The 24,906-nt window shown below is 35.9% G+C and overlaps 1 protein-coding gene across 2 annotated transcripts; it reads right to left on the bottom strand.

The window, feature by feature from the left end:
• Window positions 1-2,411: 2,411 nt before the first annotated feature.
• LOC103703540 (arginase 1, mitochondrial) lies at window positions 2,412-12,573 on the bottom strand. 2 transcript variants are annotated; one of them, XM_008786422.4, is made up of 8 exons: window positions 12,483-12,573; window positions 12,234-12,379; window positions 11,975-12,128; window positions 9,956-10,115; window positions 8,370-8,503; window positions 5,201-5,410; window positions 3,790-3,900; window positions 2,412-2,916 (listed from the first exon to the last, which is right to left on the bottom strand). In XM_008786422.4, exons 3-8 carry the CDS (start codon window positions 12,110-12,112, stop codon window positions 2,656-2,658), a joined length of 1,014 nt encoding a protein of 337 aa, XP_008784644.2. In that variant the 5' UTR covers window positions 12,113-12,128; window positions 12,234-12,379; window positions 12,483-12,573; the 3' UTR covers window positions 2,412-2,655. The 2 variants fall into 2 exon arrangements, with proteins under 2 accessions (XP_008784644.2, XP_088574512.2); XM_088718386.2 differs by lacking the exons at window positions 12,234-12,379; window positions 12,483-12,573 and having other exon boundaries at window positions 11,975-12,227.
• Window positions 12,574-24,906: the final 12,333 nt, after the last annotated feature.

The raw sequence follows: 24,906 nt of genomic DNA on the forward strand, positions 1-24,906 counted from the left end.
GATCTTGAGTGACCCCGATTCGATCCGATTTCTTGTTCGACTCTCTGGATCCAGGCCCAACCTGGTTGAAAATCGGATCAGATTGGATCGGGTCACGCCTACAAATTTTGATCCAACGGTTCATTCGAGTCGGGTCTGATCCGAAATCGGATCCGGGTCTACATATTTTTATATTCAAAGCTCCACTATATAATAGTAAATAATATTAAGTAAAAAAAATGGATCGGGTCCAGGTCCGGGTCGAGATTGGGTGGACCCAACCCGACTCGAAAAATAGAACGGATCCAAATTTAGGACCCGACCCGGCTCCGCGGGTCCTAAAATTCAGATCGGGTCGGGTCGGGTCATGGGTTGATCTGACTCATTTGCAGCCCTAATGTTGTTGGAGAGATTAGTATTAATGAGTGAAATCTTTGGTGGTCCAAAGGAAAACTTGCATAGTATATGAATCCTTCAGTAGTATTTTCTGCAGTAAACCAGAATAGGAACCAAATTGATAAAAAGAAAAGGAAGTTAAAAAAAAATAAAAGAAGAACGAAGCAACATTTATATAAGAGACAAATTTAGGATTCATTCTTTAACATCACATAATTTTCCTTTTTAAAAAGAGGAGGCATCTTCTCCTGCTAATCATGGCTGCACAACTAATGTGCCAACTAGTAAAAGTTTCTCTCTTCTTTCTTAATGAGACTTCCTTTCTTTTCTCTACAGGGACTTGGTACACTCTCATTGACAACTTCCTTTCTTCTACTTAAACCACATGGCTGTTCAAAACTGGGATTTCTTTGTGACTCTCACTCACCCTTTGAACTAGCTATGTTCAACCTCTCCACCTATCTGGTTGCCTTGGGAGGGGCATATGAGCCCCCCCTTTGCCACCTTCGGGTCCCACCAATTCAACGAGGAGAACACAAACGAGAGCTGTGCCAAGCAGTCATTCTTCAGCCATTTCTATATCGCCACAAACCTCCGCTCGCTCATCTCTGAGACCAAATTGGCATACATACAGAGCTTGGGTCAGCGGACCTTGGGGTTCTGGATTTCCACTGCCATTGCATTTGCTGCTCTTGGTTTGCTCGAGTGAGAGTACAAGACACAGACGCTTCAAGCCATGCGGGAACCCCCTCCCCAGGTTTTGTCAGGTGGTGGTCGCAGCATGGAAGAAGTCGGCAATTGAGATTCCACGGCACAAGATACAGAGCTCATATAGCTGCATACTAAAAATATAGAGATTTTTCAAACCACTTATGAAATTATTCAGTTTGTTGAATAGCTTAACATGTCTACTTACAGACTACTATTTTTTGTAAAAAATTTGTATCGCTCTTTTGTATTTCTTTTCTTTCTAAATTTTTTATAAATAGTTTTTGTAAACTCTCTCTTTTCTAATAAGGACCGGGTGGCTTTGCCTCCCTCTTCATAAAATAAAAAATAAAATAAAAAAAAAGATCCCGTGGGACAAGGATGGGCTCTATGAGGCTTGCGGAGGGGGGTGTACATTTTGGTTGCGAGGCGCTACAAATGTATACGGATTGAAGAGTCTAGGGAGGAGCACTCCCTCCCTGTGAAATGGTGTAGTTTAATTTGGTTCTTAAGAGTCCATGACCCATGTTTAACTTCATGACTGAAAACATGGAAATATGAAAAATTATAATAATAATCAAAATTTACTCATAATCTCTTCAACAATCATGCTCTTTCTCCTCTTGCGATAATCCTGCATGAATAAATTGACAGATATTCTCTTCAGCTGATATTTGTATGAGTAGATCATATGTACTCCTGTTAAAGAGCAGCTCGATTGATAAAAATGAACAAAGTAAGAATTCATTGTGAAGATTAAATTAAGCCCTTAGATTGTTTGAACAGTCAAAGAAATATTAATCTCCTAGACACAGAATTGTCCCTTCGATTATCTGAGGGCAAGTAGTAGGATGCAATTGATAGTTTCAGATCCACGCAAATTGTCCTAGGAAAGCCATTGCCAAGAGCAGAAAATTCTCATTTCATATATAGCCTCAAGCACAGATGAAATTGAGCACTCACCACCAACAGCAAGAGAGCATCCGAAAGTCATAGGCTCATTAGCAGAATCATGTTTTTTGCATTACTTTGGGGATTTCCTAGTTTATTTGCGTTCTATTTGCATTCTATTTGAAAACTCTTTTGGTTCAGGATTTTGCTACAAGGGCAGTACAGGGTCAGCTAATCCATTTATGGCCAGGATTTTTTAAATTATATTCAAGATAAAATAACGAGCTCCATTGCAGCAATGAAGACAGCGTGATTGAGAATAAAAAAATTCATTCTCTGTTACTCTTTCTTAAAATGCCGTTCACTATATCCACAATGACAGTTATTTGTCAGTCTACGAAGATGACAAAGTACACGGTCCATGAAAACTAAAGCAGTTTAGGTGAAAAGTGCAGCAACAATAAGTTAAAAGAGGAAATGCAAATCGCAATAGTGTACCTCACGTTACAAAAAAGAATATCCTTCTAAATCCAGAACACTGCAAAACATGTTCTCAATAAGCACTATGAAGAAGCCAATTGAAGAGTTACCTCAGCACAACCAAGCACAAATTCTATAGTCATACATACTCATTAAAATGGCCGGTACTCAATGCGAACATCCCAGAAAAAAGAGGCTGCATTACTTGGAAATCTTTGCAGTAAGCTCCCTAACCAGCTTTGCAGCCACCATAGCAGTCATTCCATCAACAGTGTCACGTTGTGGATTGAATTCTACTACATCAGCAGCAACAACATCAGCTTGCAGATTGTGAAGAATGTTCAGAACATCACGGAACGAGAGGCCTCCTGGCTCAAGGTGAGACACCCCGGGAGCAAATGCAGGATCAAGACAATCGACATCAACTGAAACATAAACACCCTTTGCACCTTCCCCAAGTTTCTGCACAAATTGTCTCGAGTTAGATCAAACATTGAAATTATCATGATGAGCGACAAGCTTCATTACATTTAGCATACAATTTTTAATGCGCATATTGGTGGATATACAACGAATAAATGTCAAGATGAATATCTTCATGGAATCAACATGCACAAACCATTATATATTAAATCTGCTGAAATACAATTGACTTGATTGTGTCTTTTGTTAAAGTAATTGAATTGTTGATATCAGTAATAGAGAGAAGGTTCCATGGACTCTTGCACTCAACTATGCAATACAAAGTAGCTTGCTAACAATCTAGGAGCATGCTTGAGATGAGTTTGCTAAATTAACACAAGCCTGGAAAGAAAATAAATAAAAAAAAAAAACGGAAGGGCCGCCCGGGGGTGGGGGGGTGGGGGGTGGTTTGTTTCTATATGGATGTTTTGTTGGGGTGTGTCGTTGAAGGCAATGCTGCCTGCTTAAGCCCATATAAATACATGCATATAGAAACATCCAGCTCAGGTTTGGCAAGTGCATAGAACTGTGCATCATGACATTATATGCTTTGTTGGGGTGTGTCGTTGAAGGCAATGCTGCCTGCTTAAGCCCATATAAATACATGCATATAGAAACATCCAGCTCAGGTTTGGCAAGTGCATAGAACTGTGCATCATGACTTTATATGCTTCACATGCATGAGGCACGACCAGTTGTGGTACCAAACAAAATGTTTCTGAAGTGTGAAATGTGACTCCCATTTGCACCTACTGTCTTCATGCAAGTGGGCATGTTATAGGTTTGTGAAGGTTATTGTTAAAGGAGAGGATGCAGGCATGCATGCGTGTCCCAGTGAGTGAGTGAGTGAATGAGAGGGAGAGAGAAAGATACCAAATTTTCCAAAATATGGCGATCTTTTGAAAAGGTACGCATTTCGTACTGCTCCACTCCAAATCTTTTCCCTTGTTCACGCCCTTCGCTCGTAATTGATCTAATTCCAACCTGAAATTCCACAAACAAAATTTCATAAAGTTAAAAAATGTAGTGGCAACACAAAATTTCTTTGAACTGCAAACAGTGAAGGTTTTTTTTTTTTTAAGAAAAAAAAGCTACTGCAGACATCTGAGCTGATGTGTATTCACTACCTAAATTATAAAATAGACCAATCATGATTATGTTGGCAATGCCACTGAGAAATGGTTCAAAGCTCTTGCTACAGCAATATGGCATTTAAGTTACCAGAGGAATATATTTGGATGTACTTGGAACATGAGGAAAACCAAATTCCAAGTCATGCAAGCTTTATTATTTGCTATTCCTTAGTGGAAAACCACTTGAAGTCCAGAAATCAAAAATGATTACAAATCAATTACATCAAAATGTAGGATTATATGACAGAATTTTCTGCCTACATGGTTTGGGGGTGGCAAAATGCCAAACTAGTTACTGAAATCCTATACAGATTAAGAAAATGTTGCAGTAGCATTCTTCTTGAAAAAATAAAAATTCAATTACCAAAAAAAGAAAAAATAAACTCTGAAATCATATACATAATTAGTTGCAGAAGAGGAATGGATAGAAATAATAGTGAACTAAATATGATCAAGGACACAATGTGCTGTCTAAAAGAGGACATGTGACAGTTTTGAGCAAACGTTGAAGAATACCGGTACAAACACATGCTGGTCCCAAAACAACAAAATATAGGTGAAATATCATATGATGGTATGGTATACATCCAGAGGATGTACCGGTATCAGAACCTTATCAATATAATCTGCCACAGCCGGTACAGACCAGTAAGCACTGGTACTTAAATCTTTGGTTTTGAGTATGTTCAATGTCAAGTTCTCATTCTCCCAGAAGGATGGGTGATTCATGAAGAATAAAAAAACAGGCTCTTGATCCTAATCTTCCCAGAATTCATTTTTGGGAAGGCATGGGTTGCTTTCCTTGAAAGTTATTACAAATTGCTTGAGCATACACACTTATATGCACTCAAAGACATGTTAATTTAGTGTCCGCACCCATCTTTTCACGTAATCTGAAGTGATGAAAGACACATCCAAAAATGGAATGCGTAAAGGATTTATTTCTGTGCCATATTATGTAAACTTGGATATCAGGAAAATAACTGAATAAGCAAGGGAAGAACCATAATATCTAAAATGAGGATGTAATGCATAATTCACTACTTTTTATTCACATGTAATAGACCACTCAGTTTCCTAGACTTACTACCATAGGATGTTCATATTATACTCTCAAAAGGAAAAAAAGAGCACAAAACAAATAGTATTACTTGTAAAAGCCGCCTAACATAACCCCCTTCCATTATTCGTGCAAAAGAAGAAGCATGCGAGTACATATTTCCTTCATATGCATGATAGATATCTGGATGGGCATCTAGATGAAGAATGTCCAAAGGTCCCCCAAGCTTTTCAGATACTGCTCTGACAACAGGAAAAGATATTGAGTGATCACCGCCTAAAACCAATGGACGAAGTGGCTCCTGTAAATAAATTAGTTTCAGCTTAGCGTGATACTGCATTATATATCTTAGACTGAGGAATTTAAAGAACTTATATTTAATAAAATTGAATAAGAAAGTGCATGATGGTTTATAACTTTATATTTTGCCAAAGATAACGTTTCTGACAGGTATGCAGCGAACTGAAAGCTAATGAACGAAGTTTTTGATATGCACTGAGCTAAAAAGAAAAACATTTACATTTGCCTGTCTCCCATATCAACAATATCTACCTAATGCTGTTTGGTTGTTTCCCTTCAATACAAAATAGACATACAATTTCTCATACTCACAAAATAAGAGAGAAAGCTTGTCAATTAAGATAGATTGTCCTTGAAATTTGCATATGTTTGGACGAAGGCTTGTACTAACAAGAATTATGCCTTTTCCTGCCATGAGTAGGCACGAACAATCACAAAATACTACTCATAAGTCATAATGGGCAGAAATATGCAATGAGACGAGAATAAAAGATTTCAAACCATACCTTGGATCAGTTCTTGATAATGGCAAATTAACATTTTATATACATATAAATAAGTAGTTTGATTCATAAAAAAGTATCTTTTTCTTAAATCAAATTACACGTGCATGATGTCACTGATGGGCAAAGCTTGCTAAAGCATGTAATTGATTGGATAAGGCAGTTATACGACATATATTTTGCTAATATAACAAAAAATTGTATTAAGAAATTTTTAACATGAAAGATTTTCTCCATACTTTAAACAGCTTGCATGGAAAAGGCTGGTATATACTTCTGAAATTAACAAGAAAAAATAACATAAGAGATAAATAGTCAGTCTCCATATTATGGATTCCTGGCAATCTTCCAACTTGTCCAGATCCTGTAAAACGGCAATACCTCAGAAGTTTCAGTGTCCAAACTGGTGAAGAACACCTTCAACAACTCAGGAGTAACAAATGTGCCCAATGGCCTTCATATATTGGAACATGGGAGTTCATCTCACATTCTCACCACTCCTAGCAGAGGTTTGGTTATTGAGGATACAGCTTCCTTCACACAGAGCTCCCTCATGCCCTCGCCTCTTTCTTGAATGTGAACCCTGTGAAAGGACTCACAGACATCTATAACAGATTTATGTGGTCCTGCAACTTGTTCGGACTTTCTAACAATGATACACCAAAAGTTCCAGTCTCCAAACTGGTGCAAAACATCTTCAACTACTCCAGAAGACACGATCTCTATGGCCTTGAGGTATTGGAACATGGAGTTCTAATTCTCATCACTTTTTGAGAAGGTCTAAGACTCTAAGTATTGAAGATGAAGAACACATGAAGCTCACGTTCATTCCCTCACCTCCTCCTAGAATGTGACCCCCTGAAGTGACTCTTGAAGCAAAGTTGGTGTTTTGAGGATCATCCTCCTTGGAGAATGTAAAAATGCTGCAGATTCGTCTATAATTTTGGCTCTCTTACATCTACCAAGTTCTACAGTTGGAGGGTAGTAATCTTAATAGCTTCATACTGTAATATTCCATTGCCTCTTTCATCTACAAAGCACATTTCACATAACTAGTATTGGAAGAAACTTTGTACTAAATGGTCGATGTCAACTTTCTAACTTCGTTATCCACCATCATGTACAACCTTAGATGTCAGCTTTCAACTCAGAATTTTCAAGCTATGCTAAATACATAGCGCTTCCTTATTAAACTTGTAAACATGGAAAGCATTCTTATTGTACCTGATTATTATTTACAGTTTTCTGTTCACTTGTTAATTGAATTTCAAAAGGTATTGCATCTCTTACCACAACAAATCGGCAGGCATGCAGATCCTTTGCTAAAGAAAAATGGAATACTTGAAAATATTAACATACAATATAACATATACATATTGTGTAATCTCCTAAATATAATTCAAAATACGCTTTACACCATTTGTTAGAAGTTAGGACTCACATATTCAAGAAGCTTCAGCCTAAGCTAACATATGGCAATTCATTTTTAATAGCTAAAACAGCAGCTCAAGCATTACTAGTTCTCCATGAATCATATGCTTCTTACTGGCTTCTAATATTGACAGTTTCAATTAAGTAAAATGGCTTAATTATACCTGGCATATCACAAAAAGCCATATAAACAAGAATGACGGCTATGAATAGAACAATTTCAAGATCCATGAGAATAGAAAGTAATAATGAAAGGTGGAATAGATAAAATTAATATATGCGGATTGTAAACCATAAGGCATGAACTTCATCAATGCATGCAAATATAAAGGAAAAAAGGTCACTCATGTTTTCCTGACTCTACAGGGCAATAAGATGGAGAAAGAAGAGGGATCAAAAAAATATAAAGCATAATGGTTAAAGCTGAAAGGCAACAAAATAAAATAAAATCCATGAAAACTGTTGTAAACAAATAAGATTAAGCCTCTGAAAAGACCAACAATATGGTGTTTTTCCCTGTGGTGTTTATCAAAAAGAAAGCCACAGAGAATAAGATGCCAAAATTGGAGATACCATTACAGGATGCTTGTAGAAACTGGAAATTAATCATCAGAACATTTGATGAAGCTTTGAAGTTGTCCCAAGTTCCACATGTTATATGATGGGGGCCTTAATGCCAAAAGAATGGGGTAGAAACTTTAAACAACAGGTCAATGTAAACTAAATAAGCTGTGCTGGTTGTGGTTTTTGAGTCCTGCATTCCTGGAGATTATCCTATATTCGGTTTTTCTTAAAATAAGCATAAGTCTTTGCCTGAACTAATGACATTGAATTTCCATATAAAAGAGAAATACACATAGATAAAATAACAGAAAATGCTATATGTAGAATTAGTTGTCTGGACTAGAAAAGGTTAGGCCAGATAGTGCAATAAGACATGTTTCTATCTGAAACTTCCAATACAGTATACTAAAGTATTTGAAGTAATTAAAGATAATGAAGAAATACTGAAAACAGTTGGCTTACTTCTTCCATTACTAGCTTAACAGACTCACTAATAACGTTCATCAGTCTGTTATCATCAACGCCGCAGTCACGAATTTCTTGGATAGGAACATCGCCAACATCAGTTAGCACACGAGGATCGTTTAATTCTTTACCTGTACAACCACCAAATCCTTATCATGAGGACTAAACAGCATTCCATTTACTAAAAGAAAAAGGATCAGTGCAAAGTCAGAAGTCAATGCATGATCACCAAGGATGTTCCATTCTGAGATGCAACCTAATTATATTATTATCATGTGTTAGTTATCCTGAGGAATCAGTCAATTGTTGATTTAGATGTCAAAAGTCTATCAGTTTTCAAAGATCAACTCTCAGAACCTATTCATTTAGATGTCAGACAAATGAGAATTCAATTGAGTTTGCACCATGCTAGTAGTTATATATCTTATCATTACTATAATCATGATAATGGTAACTTAAAATTGGATAGAAATTATTGGTTTTAGCAACAAATGGTCCTTTAGCTTTCTGGTTGGCCCTTATTGACTTCAACTTGCACTTTACATCTATAACTTATGACAAAAATGTAGCCCATTCATTTTTAGGAATGTCAGGAGAATGAAATGTATTGGTTCTATAGATACTCCTTTGTATAGTTGGTTTTATGCTTAACACCTTACCAACGCAGATACAAATATATAGGGCTATGCCACGAACGGATATGGTTGTGTGCTTTATGCCTTCATTCTAGGGTTTTCATAATCAATCATGAAACTAAAAGCCCGGCCACTTTGCTAATTTAATAGTTGTCTTTGATGCAACCTTTGGATCTTTAACATTGACATGAGAGGAATACATTGTCATTTTTCCAGCAAACCTGCTGACATCAGCCATTAGTATTCAATGCAAGTCCATCCGAAGCTCATTCACTTTGCATCTGGAAATGCTTCCTTCTAAATTCTTACAAACTTCACACCCTACTTGTCCTCTTTTATTTGTTTCAACAATGTAAGCATAAATTCCATCAAAGACTTCAGTTTTGATCTAAGACATTTAGATCAGAACTGAATAGGCCTAAAAGATCTGCTGCAAAAATGTGCACTTGGTTCAGAGAAATTATATCAGCACCCATTCTAATTCATGGAGGAAGCAATCAAACTAAAAGATAATGAAGATCATCAAAACTGCAAAATATTTCCCCATATGGGCCTAAAAGATCTGCTGCAAAAATTGTGCACTTGGTTCAGAGAAATTATATCAGCACCCATTCTAATTCAAGGAGGAAGCAAGCAAACTAAAAGATAATGAAGATGATCAAAACTGCAAAATATTTCACCATAGACTATAGTAACAATGGGAACTGCATATCCTTTTCTACAATAATAGCATGATTGTTTGCCAAACTAAAAGAAAAGGTTCAGAAGAACTGGTTTATATTAAAATAATAAATTGATGGAAGAGGCAATCACGGTATAACATGAATGATTTGTTACTATTTAATAGTACTATAAAATATAACCAAAAAATATTATACTTGGAGAATTTGATTATGGCATCATCTGTACAATAAGTTAGGTTGCAGTATGAATAGCTATTTTTTCTACCTTCTTCCGTGCTAGAGTTGGTGCTACCACACCAGATGGCCTCCCTTATGCGAGGTGGAGCAAATGCAGGTCCTTGCAGAAATGATGAATTGTGCCCTAGAGGAACTCCCAGAAGTGATGCTGAAGCTTTAACACCTCCCAAAGCCCGTAGCAACTCTCCCTGGAAAAGTTGGACCATAATAAATTTAAGTAGAAGAAAATCAGAATGAGCAAACTGATGAAATGTTAACGATGCTGAGACGAGCCTAGCAGCTTAATGCACTTATAATTTCAGTCTTGTCAAAACAAAAGCACAAAAAAGCCTGTTGGACCAATTAGTGTAAACTTGAACTGGAAAGACAGTAACAGCAGAAATACTTCCCCAGGAAACTCTACAATAATTGGTTTAATTGAACGGTCTGAGGTCTGCGCTCTGTCCACATTCATCTCTGTCTTTTCAAAAAAATGGAGAAGTCATGGTTTCATTCTGTATTTTTTGAAGATGGGCACAAACTCCAAACCTTATAGTTTACTTGTAAACATGGCATTTACTTCTCAACCAAAAGGGGCTTTGATCACAATTTCTCCCTGCTGTCATCTGTGATATCAAACGTTCATGCCTCAATGAAGCAAAAAGAATTCAAAATTGATTGTGAATTTGTTTTACATAACCATAAACATATAGCCTCTATTTGAGGTTTGGCTTTATGAGTATTCAAATAGCAAGTACTTCTACTAGGGCTATCTCCACTTATATCCCAAGCCTTTTCAAACCTTTTCCCAGAGTTTCACTAATGCAAGTTTATGTCTTTTGCTCCTCTTTCTAGACCCTTTATACATATCTAACCACCTCTTCTCACCAAGACTACCTCAGATCAAGTAGCACATGCCAAAAGATCTTTCAAGAGGACACTGGTGAGTGTGAGTAGCTTGTCCAACCATCAAACACTTACTCATAAAGAGAGATGGGGAACTACCCCTTTACTCAACAGCCAAAATCTTTATCCAACAACATAACTTCAAAAAATTCCCATCCAACATGGCAATTACTAATTTGTAATTTAGATATTGATCTTGTATGAAGGTATATTAGTAGGTCCTGCGTGTCATCTAATTGGTTTTTTTTTCTTTCCTCCTTTTTCTTAGGTTTCTCCCTTTTTCTAATGTAGTTAGTATGGTTGAAACAAATCGGATACCGGTATATCCATATCGATATTTGTTTTATTTGATGAATATAGATATGAATACGGATATTAGTCTGATACAAAAATTCATATCTATATTTGTTTTAAATATATACGGATATAAATCAGATACCAAAAGTATAAATATAAATATAGATATAAATTGGATAATTAAACTTTATGGCCATAGAATCAAATATATTACTAAGTGGATGGTAAATCAAATTAATAACATATTGATAGGGTCATATATTTTTTTTAAAAAATCATGAGTACTATATAAAATTAATTAGAGTTACAAATAGAATCAGATATTCAGATGTAGATAAGTTAGGCGTCTATCCACATCTATATCCATTTTTCTTCGACAGATATGGATACCAATATTATTTGGATGCTTATCTTTCTATCTATATCCAGATAGATTCAAATGCAAAAACAGATTTAGACGGATATTGTTTGGTCCATTTTCACCCCAATAGTTAGCAATATCTAAAAAGTTTTCAAATTCTATCATATCCTTCCTCTTTTAGCACTACAAAAATGTTATTACTTCCAGAATGTTCCTCTTCTGAATTTACAAAGAATAGATTCAAGAATAACGTCAGCAGCACCATCTCTTCAACCTTAAAACTTAAGGTTTGGTAGAATAATTTAATTGCGTATGGCGTCACAGAGAGATGCGAATTATTTATCATATGAGCTGATAACATAGACGCTCTTCTCCCCTATCTATTTGCCCTGGTATCTCAAACAAGAACAACAAGCGACGGAAGAATCAAACCTACCAAGTAGAAATTCCGAACAAGTTGGTGGACAAGAAAAAACTCCAGTGGTAGGTGGGATAATAATATACCTTAAGCTTGGCCCGCTCGCGGATAAGGGTGAGGGAGGCATCGATGACCCGATTCTGTCCGTTCTCTATCAACGCCGCGGGGATGTTCGCAGTGCTCAGCTTCTTCACGTGGTAAATCCACTTCGTCCGCAGACTCATTTCTTCCTTCCTTCAACTAAATAAACCGATTAAAATAAAAATCCTGTATCAAATCTCGCTCCATTAAAGGATGAGGAGAAAAGAGGGGTGGGCGACGAGGAGTTGCAGATTTGCTACCAACCAAGAACAAAAACCCTTCCGTATGAAGGAAATATGAAGCGCTGCTGCTCCACTCCTTTCAAAACAGGAATGGTAGAAACGGGAAAGAGAATAGAGGCTGAATTCCTCTGCTGGGGTTTTAATATTTCGGAGCTGCGGCGGCGGCGGCTGTTGGACAACAAGAAAGACATCAAATATGACACCAACAAATAAACGATAAGTGTAAATAAAAATAATAAAACAAAAATAAAATAGAAGGAAGGAGACGTACCGGTTTCTCCGCCTGATGCTGGAACGGCTGCTAATAATTCCCTATTAGGGTTGAAAATAGATAGATCGGATCATATTTAGATTCATTTTAGTATCTGAATCTATATATAAAAAAATAAATATAGATATAAATAGGAACTATTCGATTCATATCTAATTTTATTTTTTATAATTCTATTTAATTTTATATAATAATTTTAATTTTTTAAAAAATAAATAATTATATTAATATATTATTAATTTAATTTATTTTTTATTTAGTATTTTTATAATATTAGAATTATAAAATTTAATTATCTGACTTATATTTATATTTATATTTATATTTTTAGTATTCTATATATCAATAAATTTTATATTACACTAATATTATCATCAGATACAATAAAAAATAGATGTGAGATACGGATATATTGATAATTCGAATTCGATCCTATTCTTTATTCTACCATCACCATCAAAACAAATATTAACTCCTCCGCCTTTCCTCCCTCCTTTCCTTGTGGGGGAAAAAAACGCTATAACAGAAGTTATAGAACGCCTCACAGGCGAGCAATCATTGGGCTGGGGGGGTGGCAACGGGGTCCAACGAGGGATCTTTGTTCTGCTGTGGCGGCGGAACAGGGTAAGATGCGATGCAGCACCTCGATTGGCTGGGCGGCCATCGCCAAGCGACAGAGATTTGTCGCCGTACGCCGGTGCACGATAATTTTTTACATAGACAAGTCATTCTCGTGGGAACGGGATCTTGATTTTATTCCCACGTGGGTATTTATCTCGGGTCTCCACCCGCGAACTCCCGAAAAAAGAAATTTAAAAACTATTCAGAGATGAGGATAAAACTTAATAAAAAAACTCGCACAATTATTAATTTTACATAACAAATCAGATTTATTTTTTGCAAAAGGATGTTTATTATATTTAAAAATTTTGAGATAATTTCGTGCCCGAATCTTAATACTTCACGTTTATTTAGCACCCAATACATATTCATTAAACGTTTGATACACGTCAACTTGGACAAGATTTCATGAGCGATAAACTCAGAGATAAAGGCATATGTGCCGTTGATCTTCACAAGTGATGACCCAAAGATTGATTCATAGATTAATTTTGATGATCACAAAACCTTGAAGTATAGATACTAATGTTTATGTTGCAAGGAGAAAAATATTTATTTTGCAAGGAACATAGCAAGTTGGAAGAACACAAGAAGGCCTCCAAAGCTCTCAAGTTGGAAGAAAGCTACAATTTATTGGCCCAAGTTTAAAGTTCAAAGGATTCAATTTGGAGGAGTAAAATCAAAAGAAAAATTCAAAAGAACAGTCTTCGAGTCGACTCCAGTGGAATTCGAGTCGACTCCGGAGAAGTATGAGTCGACTCCGGAGAAGTATGAGTCGACTCCTAGGAGTCACAGGCAGAAAAGTCAGAGAGCAGTTTTCGGGTCTGAGATTCGAGTCGACTCCAGTGGAACGCGAGTCGACTCCGATGGATGGCAGGTTGACTCCAGAAAAAGCAAGAGTCGACTCTCAGCGGTACACAAAGAAAAAGTCAGAGAGCATTTTATGGACTCTGAGATTCGAGTCGACTCCCGCAATACGCGAGTCGACTCCAAGACACCGCGACCCCAAGACAGACAGAAAACCAAGTTACTGCCTCTGAGATTCGAGTCGACTCCCAGACAGCTCGAGTCGACTCCAAGACAGCTTCACGTCAAAAGGCAGAAGACCAACTTTCGGAAACTGAGAGCCGAGTCGACTCCGAGGAAATTCGAGTCGACTCCAAGACTGGACGAGCCAAAAGACAGAGGATCGGGAGTTCGGGATCTGAGATTCGAGTCGACTCCCAGGACAGTCGAGTCGACTCGAGTGGATCAAATTCAAAATTGGATCCACGGACTTCAGTGGATGAGCCGACTCCAAAATTGCCAAGTCAGCTCCAGAAGTTGGCGAGTCGACTCCAGGTTAAGACGAGTCGACTCCCAGTCGAGGATGCACAATAATTCAAATTTGGAACAGTGGCCGAGTCGTCTCCAGTAAAGCACGAGCCGACTCCTGCAACAGGCGAGTCGACTCCTGATCGCGCGAGTCGACTCCGATCCCAACGGTAATATTGTCAGGAAGTGCAGACTGTGTCCAACGGCTCTATTTTTGTCTCTAACGGCTAGATTCTTGTTTCCACACCATCTAAAGCTATAAAAACAAGAGGAGAGCCAGGGGAGAAGGGATGGAAGTGGGAGAGATCATTTAGGAAAGAGATTCCAAAGAGATTACAAGGGAAATCTCCCATAAGCACAAAAGGGCCATTCAAAGTAAAATAGAGAGAAGAAGAGCATCCAAGTGAATCCCAAAGCTTCCTCTCCATCCGTGTGCTGCCTCGGTGATCCTCTACTTCGTGCCAAATCAGAAGAGGGTCAAGTAAAGAAGAAGCCGAGCTCCTTCATCTTCAAAACTCGTTTGAGGGCTTCTCTTTACTCTATTTGTTTATATTGTCATATTTGCTTGTTTAAGAAGCTTTGTTTTGTTTTATACTTTGTTTTAATATCTTGTAACTTGATTCAATCAAGGGATTGAATCAAGGGGTTAAGGTTTGTTGGTGAGCCAAAGGGAAAACCAACTGTGTAAGGTTTGTTGGTGAGCCAAAGGGAAAACCAACTGTGTTAGGTTTGTTGGTGAGCCGAGGGTAAAACCAACGAGTAGGGTTCGATTGTGATCCCGGGAAAACAATCGGAGTGGTTCTAGTCGGTGAGCCTGGGAAAACCGACCGAGTTCGTTGTGCGCTCGTAAAACAACAAGTTGGGTTGTGAGCTTGTAAAACAACCGGCTGTAATCGGTAGGATTATAGTGAAATTCCCAAGAGGTCTTGGGGAGTGGATGTAGGTGCTGGGGTGCACCGAACCACTATATGTCCTTTGTGTTTGAAATGTGTCACGACCCCCGCCCCGTTCCCGGCGGGCCGCCGCGACGGTCCTAGGGTGCGGGTAGGCATAAGGCCACCAGCCACCGCGTAGAACCCTACTACCTATCAATCATCAATAAATCTTGAAAAATTTGGCATGATGCATGCACAAAATGATCACTTTTCCTATAGTGACCTGTCAGGATTATCTCAATACATACAACACACTACCTGTCAGAGCAGCAATCACATAATCCGTCACATAATGAACCTGGACAATATATATCAATACATTATCTCAGGCATATAACTCATATGTATAAAAATCTGATTCCCATTCCATCCATGGTCAAACCCATATCCACAACAGGATCTATGACTGTAACTATGCACTATATACAACAGAAGGTTTATAATACACCAAAAGGGTATAAACCTCTATCTACATTATACTATACTATACTATGGAGCGGCACAGCTAGCAGGCAACCACTAATCCTGCTCTTCTCTATACAATACCTGCCCTGCAATCAAAAACACCAAACTGGGGAGTGAGTATATAAATACTCAGTGAGTGGAGTAGAGAGTACTATGCACATGAGACAGAATATAATCATGGCTCGAGATGAAATCTCAAGATCAATAACAACATGAACATGAACTCAACATAGAGAATATAGAGTAAATCATCAATATCACCACAATCAATATCAACTCATCTGAAGCATATATGGAATAATCAAGTAAACATATATGCTACTCATGAATATGCTCAACAGATCATAATGCTGGAACATACAAATCAGGTGTCAATATGCTGAAATCATCACTAGACAGCTGTCGGGAGGTGGGTTTTACGCCCCAGGCGAACCAGCAACAACTCCCTACTGTCACATGCATATGCAGGATAAGACACCATATCGATAATGTAAATGCTAGACAGCTGTCGGAAGGTGGGTTTTACGCCCCAAGCGAACCAGCAACAACTCCCTACTGTCACATGCATATGCAGGATAAGACACCATACCGATAACATAAATGCTAGACAGCTATCGGGAGGTGGGTTTTACGCCCCAGGCGAACCAGCAACAACTCCCTACTGTCACATGCATATGCAGGATAAGACACCACACTGATCATATAAATGCTGGCCAGTATCCAGAACAGAAATCCATCTCACATCTACATACTAAACGGCACCTCGCGGAAATTCTACATCCGCGGAAAGCCATACTGCACCTCGCGGGGTCTTACTATGCCCGGCGGCAAGCAGAATATAAGTCGTAGGACCGGCCGATCCTACGCCTAGGGCCGTGTCCCCCCTAGGAAGGGACTGGGTTCCGCCCACCCAAAAGGCTACTATGTGCACAAAGGCCGATGTTCAACCCCATCGACTATAGGTGTCCTGCAGATACTGCCAAACCATGCATAAATGTCATAATGCACCCTCCCAATACTCTACTAAAAAGGAGTATGATCAAGACTACCACTCACTCGACTCCGACCCAATCATAAACTAACATCAGGGTTAGGAGTGAGGGTCAAGGAAGTGCAATACAACTCAATATACCATTAAGAAGGCTCTACAAATCTTTGAAATGGAGGAAATGAAATCAATTTACAAAAGAAGTTATTTCACAATTTGGAACCAATTTAATTACTCATAAAAGAGTATAATCAAGCTACGACTCACAAGTATTTAAAATAGAGGAAATGAAATCAATTTACAAAAGAAATCATTTCACAATTCGGAATCAATTTGATTACTCATCAACCCCTCGTAATTCCTCTCAATGTTCCCTCAAATGCATGTACAGAATAATCAAGCATGGAGAATCAAGATTATAGAGGAATCTACTACAATATCAATCAATATGCTCAAGTGGAATCAATTCACACTTGGCGACATTCATGAAAATGAATTAAGGATGCTCATAGTGCAAAGTACATGACTCCCACTCACCTGTCAATCCGGCACGGCCTCGATACGCCTCTAGAATTTTACAATAGGCAGCAGGGGACTTCTTCCTCTTGTTCCCTAGCTTCTTGCCCAACTGTGACATGCATTTACAATATATTTAGTTTTGTATCAAGGGCTATAATCTACGTGCCAATTATAATATAGGGAACTTTAATTGATTCAACTCCCCCATTCCTTAAATCTTTTTTTTTTCTTTCTTCTTTTTCTTTTTAATTAATTAACTTACCATTTATATGTATTAGGGACTCCCTTGCATGAGTACAAGGTCCCTTTTAGCTTGATCTAGGCTTAATACTCTATTTTGGCATAAAATTTCTTATTTTCCCACCCGGATGAACAGTAACCTGGACTGACAGCCGGTTACTTCATCCCGGGTTTGATCCACTTTCCAAACTCCAAATTTGATGAAATTTTTACCTAACATTCTACACTCATAGGGAATTCTAAAGAGGTAACATGCATTACTATCGGAGGTCGTTTGACCCCCTAAATAATTCGCCAAAGTTGGGACTTCGACACAGTTTTTCCGTAGTGCCGGAAAAATTTGTCGAAATCCGATTCTTTCTCTTTTAACCACCTCTACAACTCTTATCTGACCCCTCTAGACTACATCCACCCTTTGTATAGCCTAATATCATCAAAAGACTAGGTAGGGACGGATATTTACCTTTTTCTTTTTGGAAATCGAGGTCCTTGCGTAGAGGGGAAGGAGATCTACACTTTTTCCTTCAGCTAGAAGCGCAACCGGAGCTTCCTTGCACCTCGAATCCCCTCCCTCTTTCTTCTTCTTCTTCTTCTTTTTCTTCTTCTTCTCTTTTTCCCTCTCTCTGTGTTTCCACGCCTGAGACCTCCTCTCCCTCTCTGTCTCAATTCCCTCTTCTCAGCCAACCCACCGCCAGACAACCCCCATTTAAGTCAAATCAAACTCTAAAATTTCCCATTTTGCGCTTGCCACTTCAACATATCTACGGTTATGCCATTAACTTTTGATTCCTTCCAATTTTACCCCTTATATCAATTTTAAAGGACTATTCTATCCCTTTTTATGTAAAAAAAAATATTTTGGGGTTATTACAAAATGCCTCTAGTTATTGTCTAACTAACACACTTACTTACTTAGATAAATTGCTTGCTTAATTCTTATCCGCACATCCTTTAGTTGCAAGCATATTTAATCAAGTCGAAGTCTATACATCAAACCGTTGCTAAGTTTAACTTTCACTGTGCATCTATACAACTTAGCATAGTTAATCAAAAAGTTTTAGAAGTAGCATAAAAGTTTTGAAAGACCCAATTCACCCCCCTCTTGGGTTGTATCTACTGGGCAACAAGTGGTATCAGAGCAGGTGCTCAAGATTAATTATTGATCTCACGATCAAGAGCCAAAGATCATGACAACTCAAATAGATAGTTTTCTAGGAGAGGGACAGTTAATTGATAGGCCTCCACTGTTTAATGGCATAGACTACACATATTGGAAAGCACGCATGCGCATTTTTATTCAATCACAAAACTATTATTTATAGAAAATCATAATAAATGACCTTCATACACTCTCTAAAACTATTAATGAAAAGGACTTAGCACAATTGAATGCTAATGCTATGAACATATTATATTGTGCTATTCATGAAACGAAGTTTAATGAAATTTCTGCATGCTTATCTGCTAAGGAGATCTGGGATACTTTAGAAACTATTTATGATAAATCTCAGATTAGCTCACATGTGCTTCAATTGCGTACTAACAATGAGATTGCAGAATCCTCCACAGTAGCCGAGTCGACTCCCAGTTCGTCCGAGTCGACTCCTAGAGAAGAACAGTCTGAAAGGCAGAGACACAGTCTTGAAGACCCTGTGAACGAGTCGACTCCAAGTAGTTCCGAGTCGACTCCCAAGCTAGCCGAGTCGACTCCAATAAGGTCCGAGTCGACTCCGAGGCAAATCAGCTTCCTAAAGACAAGGAAAAAGAGGAAGCAAGAAGAAAGGAAGAAAGAGATAAAAAGGAAGAAAGCCTTGACCAAGAAAGAGTCAAGCCAAAAAATAAAGGTTATGAGCAACAATGATGATATTAGCTCCAAGAAACTACAAGAGGTAACTGACTTGTGCTTTATGGCACAAGAAGACAAGGTAAAATCTGAATCTACTCTTACCTCAAATGATTTTCAAGAAGAATTCTCTTATGATGAATTATTAAATGCTTTTCATGAGTTGTATAGTGAATGTAGAAAATTAACTGTAAAGAATAAAAATCTTAAGAAACTAAATTCTGAAAATGAAAGCTTAAGGTCATTTTCAGAAGAATTGATTCAGAAAAATCATAGCTTAATTAAAGAAAATCAAAACTTAAGTAAAGAAATTAATCAATTAAAATCTTTTATTAACAAATTCACCGTAAGTTCAGAACGATTAAAAATGATGTTTGAAAGCCAATATGTTACTTATGATAAATCAAAACTTGGCTTGACTTCTTTACTTAACAATAAATCTCTAGAGAAAAAGGTTATTAATTCACCAAACAAACCATTAAATAAGATAACTTATTTCAAAAACGAAAAGAATGGGCATAACAACTTTACCTATCGTTCTAACACAATTAAATCAAATGGTAAAGTTATTAATATTAAACAGATATGGGTTCCAAAAGGAACCATATGTCCTAACTCTCAAGGACCCAAGCAAGCTTGGGTACCCAAAATGAGAAAATGAGGATGAACACATAGGTGTACCAAGATACCCATGGAACAAAAGAAACTTAAAATATACTTATGAAAAGTTATTAACAAAAATCAGTAATCCTTGCATCTCATCATTATTTTTGCTTAGTATTTGATATAAAAATTGCTAGTAGTGATCAATTTTGTGATATAGAAAATACTTTTGAAAATATAATCAAATCATTTCATTTATAGTATACTTTACTCACTATTGGATAAGTTGCTAAATGATTAATCAATTTATTAAGAATAACTCTATGAATTCTCTATATGCTTGATTGATAGTTATTATCCATGGCATTATTGTTTATTGATCATAGATATGATAATGTGTACTTGGTATGCTTTTGAATATATGCACTATGAATACCAAGAAACCATCCTTGGCATATAAAATCAACTCATGCTAGTATGTACTTAATCTCAAAAGACCTTGCCATTGGCTTACTTAGATTATCTTCTGAAAGGTCAAAGTTTGCTATGCATGTTAACTAAGGAAACAAACAAGAATCAATTTCTAAATCTAAAGATGTTGTTTCCAACACTAAGTTTTCAAAAGTTTACATTAGCCTTGTTCTTGGCACTCAAATTGAAATATTTTCTGCATTGGCACAAACTCACAAAAAGCGATCAAATGATAAAGGTTTGCAAACTATGAAAGTAATGTATCATGGCATAGTTTTGAAAACCAATTTTATGTTAAGTTGTGCACAGAAAATAATATTAAATTCGATTATTTCAGCACCAAGGACACCTTAGGTAAAATAGGATTAATAGAATCTTTGAAGAATTGAAAAAGGCAATGTTGTATGATAGTCATCTACTTAAATGATTTTTAAAAGCTATCATCACTGCTTGTCATACATATGATTTCTATTATATCTATTTTTGATGAAAACTCCTTTTGATCTTCTGAAAAATAGAAAATAAACTATTGCATATCTTTCATATTTTTCAGTCGTACATGTTATGCTTGATATGTTCTTATGAAAATAATGCCAAATCTGATAGAGATATGTCTATCCTTGGATATCATTCATCAAGCAATGCATATAGAACATTCATGAAAAATTCTAGTTGTAGAAGTATCAATTCATTTTATTCTTTATGAGACTAATGATCTATTATCAAAATACTAAAATCAAATTATATGGTTAAATCTTTTACATATAACAATCTGAAAAACTTGTTAATTAGAACCAAATTGGATTTTTCAGATATACACTTAATGATGACTACTAAAAGATTAAATCAAGAAAAGATGAAATAGATCTTGATAAGATTCTTGCATGATTAGAAGTAAAAATCACCTTTATCATTTGTTTGCTTTATAAACGTTATATCCTATCAAATGAGTGTGTAGAATGGACTCCTATGTGCTTACTTTATATATGTTAGATAACCACCATATTTGAAAACACTCATTACAAATATGATAAAGCATTATATGATTTGAAACAAGCATCAAAAGCATGATATAAAAGCTTAAGCAACCTTTTTGATAGAAAGTAATAATGATAAATCTATGTATCAAAAGGAAGAATCTGTGACATTATTTTTGGTTCTACTAATGAAGATTTATATTTTTACTAAGCTCATACAAGGTGAGTTTGAAATATGTATGATGAATGAATTAACATCTTCTCTCAAACTCCAAATTAAGACAAACAGGAAAGGGGATCTTTATTGACCAACATTAGTCCACAAGAAAACTCTTATAGAAGATTGGCATGAAGAAGGTATATCTATGACCCCATCTTGTAGAATTTGAAAAGGATGAGCAAAGTAGATCTATTGTGTTAAAGCTGTATTGAAGCATGATAGAATAATTATTTTATCATACAGCTAGTAGACTAGATTGTATGCTCATTATGTGACCGTGTGCAAGACTTCAATCTAACTTTAATTAATCATATTTTATTGATAACAAATAAATCATAATCTGAATTTTGATAGAAACAAATGTTTAAGATAAATTGATTAAAACATAGTTAACATATCTTATTGATAATTATCTTAAGCAAATAGAATCTAAACTAAATTGACTTGAACTATCTTGGTTAATGAATCTATCTCTTTAGTTCAAATGATATGTGCTTGCTTATATTTAGGCAATCTCGTGAGTAAAGTGACTCAACATGCAACTATTGTCATATCTCATATTGAGTCATCTAATTAAAAAATATATATATGTTGGATGAATGCTTTGTATCTTAAAGAAACTAATGACCTTCCTTCAAGAAAGAAAAATGAGAAATTTCAACTTGAAGGATATCTTCATGTAAGATACACTAAACATTCACATGCAAACAAGAGAGAGGATCTTCTTCAGCCAAAAGTTCACACATAAGAAATCTAGTTTGGCTTGAAGAACATATAATGAATAGGTAATTTTAGACACCTTTCTCACAAATTAATTGAGCAAAGTCAATAACTTAAATCCTATTATGGCATGATTAAATTCTTTAATTATTAATTTTTGATATCATGTCTATATGTGTATTGACTGACTTATACTTTTAGAAATTATTTCATGGTTTGCCCAAACTAAAATATATCTTTGCCTATGTCATAACCATGAAATACACAAGTATATGCTTAAAATTTTGATGTAAAATAACTTGTGAGAAGTTATGAATCCTTGAGCACAATGAAAATGTTGTTTGCATAATACACATCTATATGATACATAAGATTATCTCTTTATTCTACTCTTTCATGTAAATTACTTGAGAATGACAAAAAGGGAGAGAGATAAAGAAAAGAAAATGGACATTGTTCAAGAGATGAAAAATCTGAGTAAAGGCAAATACTCCAATCTTAAGGAAAAGCAAAACAAGCATAGTATACTCGGAACATTTGTGAGACGTTTGGAAGAGATAAAATCTATAATTAATTACACTCAAACAGGGAGAGTTTGAAGTAAACATTTTAACCTTTCTATATTGCTCATCATAGGGATGGTGCCAATGGGGAGGCTAGTGGTAGTACCCGGCACTATTTGACCCAACTATTCGGTGTAGGGCATATTAGGGACGGCACAAGAGGGAGGCTAGTGGTAGTACCTCGTGCCCCTTCCCAACTCCACCGGATAGGAGCAAATAGAGTATAGAGCTTAAGAAAGTTAAAAGAAAGACAAAGTAAATGAAAGTATACAAAAAAGAATCAATTCAAATTTTTAGTCACATGGAAACACACTTTAAGGATGAAATCAGTGCAAAATTATATTTAAATAGGAGGAGTTTATTTGAAAAGAATTGATTTTGATACTTGACATGCTTGTTCTTAATATTTTAATGTATGACTTAACACACACTATATTTTGCATGTGGCATGATATTTTAAATTATGGGTTCTCAATATCTTTTGTAGTACCCCATACTTGGACAATTTGATTGAATGTTTGAAATGCTACATAACATCTTTTGTTTGGTTTTATTGAAAAGAAAATTCAGATTTGTTATTCACAATCATCGTTAAAATCTGAAAGTTAAATAAATTTGTAAAAAAAAAGAAGGAGAAGAGAAGGATATCTCTATTTAGGCAAAATGAATTGAGTTTGTCTTATCCATCAACTTGCTTAACTTTGGTATATAATGTGCTAACTCATACCAAAATTCAACATAAATACAAATATTCTGAATATGCTTGAAATATGTGTTTTCAATCGTAATGATTTAAGATAAGCCACAATGTGGAAGATCCATATCTCAAATTATGACTTTGAAAGCCTCTTTTGAAAATCTTTATGAAATTCAGAATCTGATTTCGTATAAAAGCTTAAACTCAATATGATTTCAAACTAAAATCTTAATTTAAGAAAAACAGAATTAATTTTGATGCCTTGGTTGATTGCTCCGATACGCATCCGAAACATATCTTTTCTTATCGTTAAAATGTACTAATATTGGTCCAAATGATGTGTCTTTCGATGATCTTGATTGCAAACAAAAATTTCTAAATATATGATCTTATTTTGATATTAAGAAGATTTATTGTGTTTCATGAATACATTGGTGAAAAACTATGATTAAGAAATTGAGTTCTATAAATATATATACCTCAATGATCATCTATATGTTTTTCTCTCCTACATTCTTAAAGATTTCCATCAGAATATCAATAGAGTGAATGATCTTAAAACTAGAAATATTTCAGTTCACTCAAATGACTCTAAAAGAAAGAAAATGTAAATGCTTTTGAAAGAAATTGAGCTTCAATTGAATCATTTTCTGATTAATACTTTTATACATTTTCTCTAAGATTAGGAGAAAGCATAATTTGTTCTTAAAGGATTAGAAAGAGTGATTACTATAAATTCTGAATAATTCTAGATCACTCTACATTCTTGATATTACAGAATTTCAGTGTTATTCACGTTTATCACTAAAATCTGAAATTCAACAATTTAAAATGATTAAAGAAGAATGCATCTTTTGAGGGGGAGCTTTAGATATTCAGTATCCTATCCCAAAGACACTTTATTTTGATGCATACCTTGATTTTTATGGATTGATTTTGATGAACCTCCTTATATTACAATACTTGCTTTAATTATAAGTTTATACCTTGAGATGAGTTCTATAAAGGTTGTCTTGTCTCAAACCTTGAGTCTTATGAAAATAAGCTGAAATATATTTTTGAGATTGACAATCTTATTGAACATTATCTTAGGATTCTAAACTCTTAAATGGAATGATCAATTGAGGGGGAGAAAGAAAATTTTAGAAGGAGAGGTCTTATGGAACTTAATTACATAAATCTATAGGAGAGGGAAAGAATACTAAATGGAAAGTGATCCTAATACTCTCCAATATGTATCATCTGAAA

This window comes from Phoenix dactylifera, chromosome 3 (assembly GCF_051530095.1).
Source record: "Phoenix dactylifera cultivar Ajwa chromosome 3, Ajwa_hap1_PhDact_Kaust_v1.1, whole genome shotgun sequence".
NCBI lineage: Eukaryota > Viridiplantae > Streptophyta > Magnoliopsida > Arecales > Arecaceae > Phoenix > Phoenix dactylifera.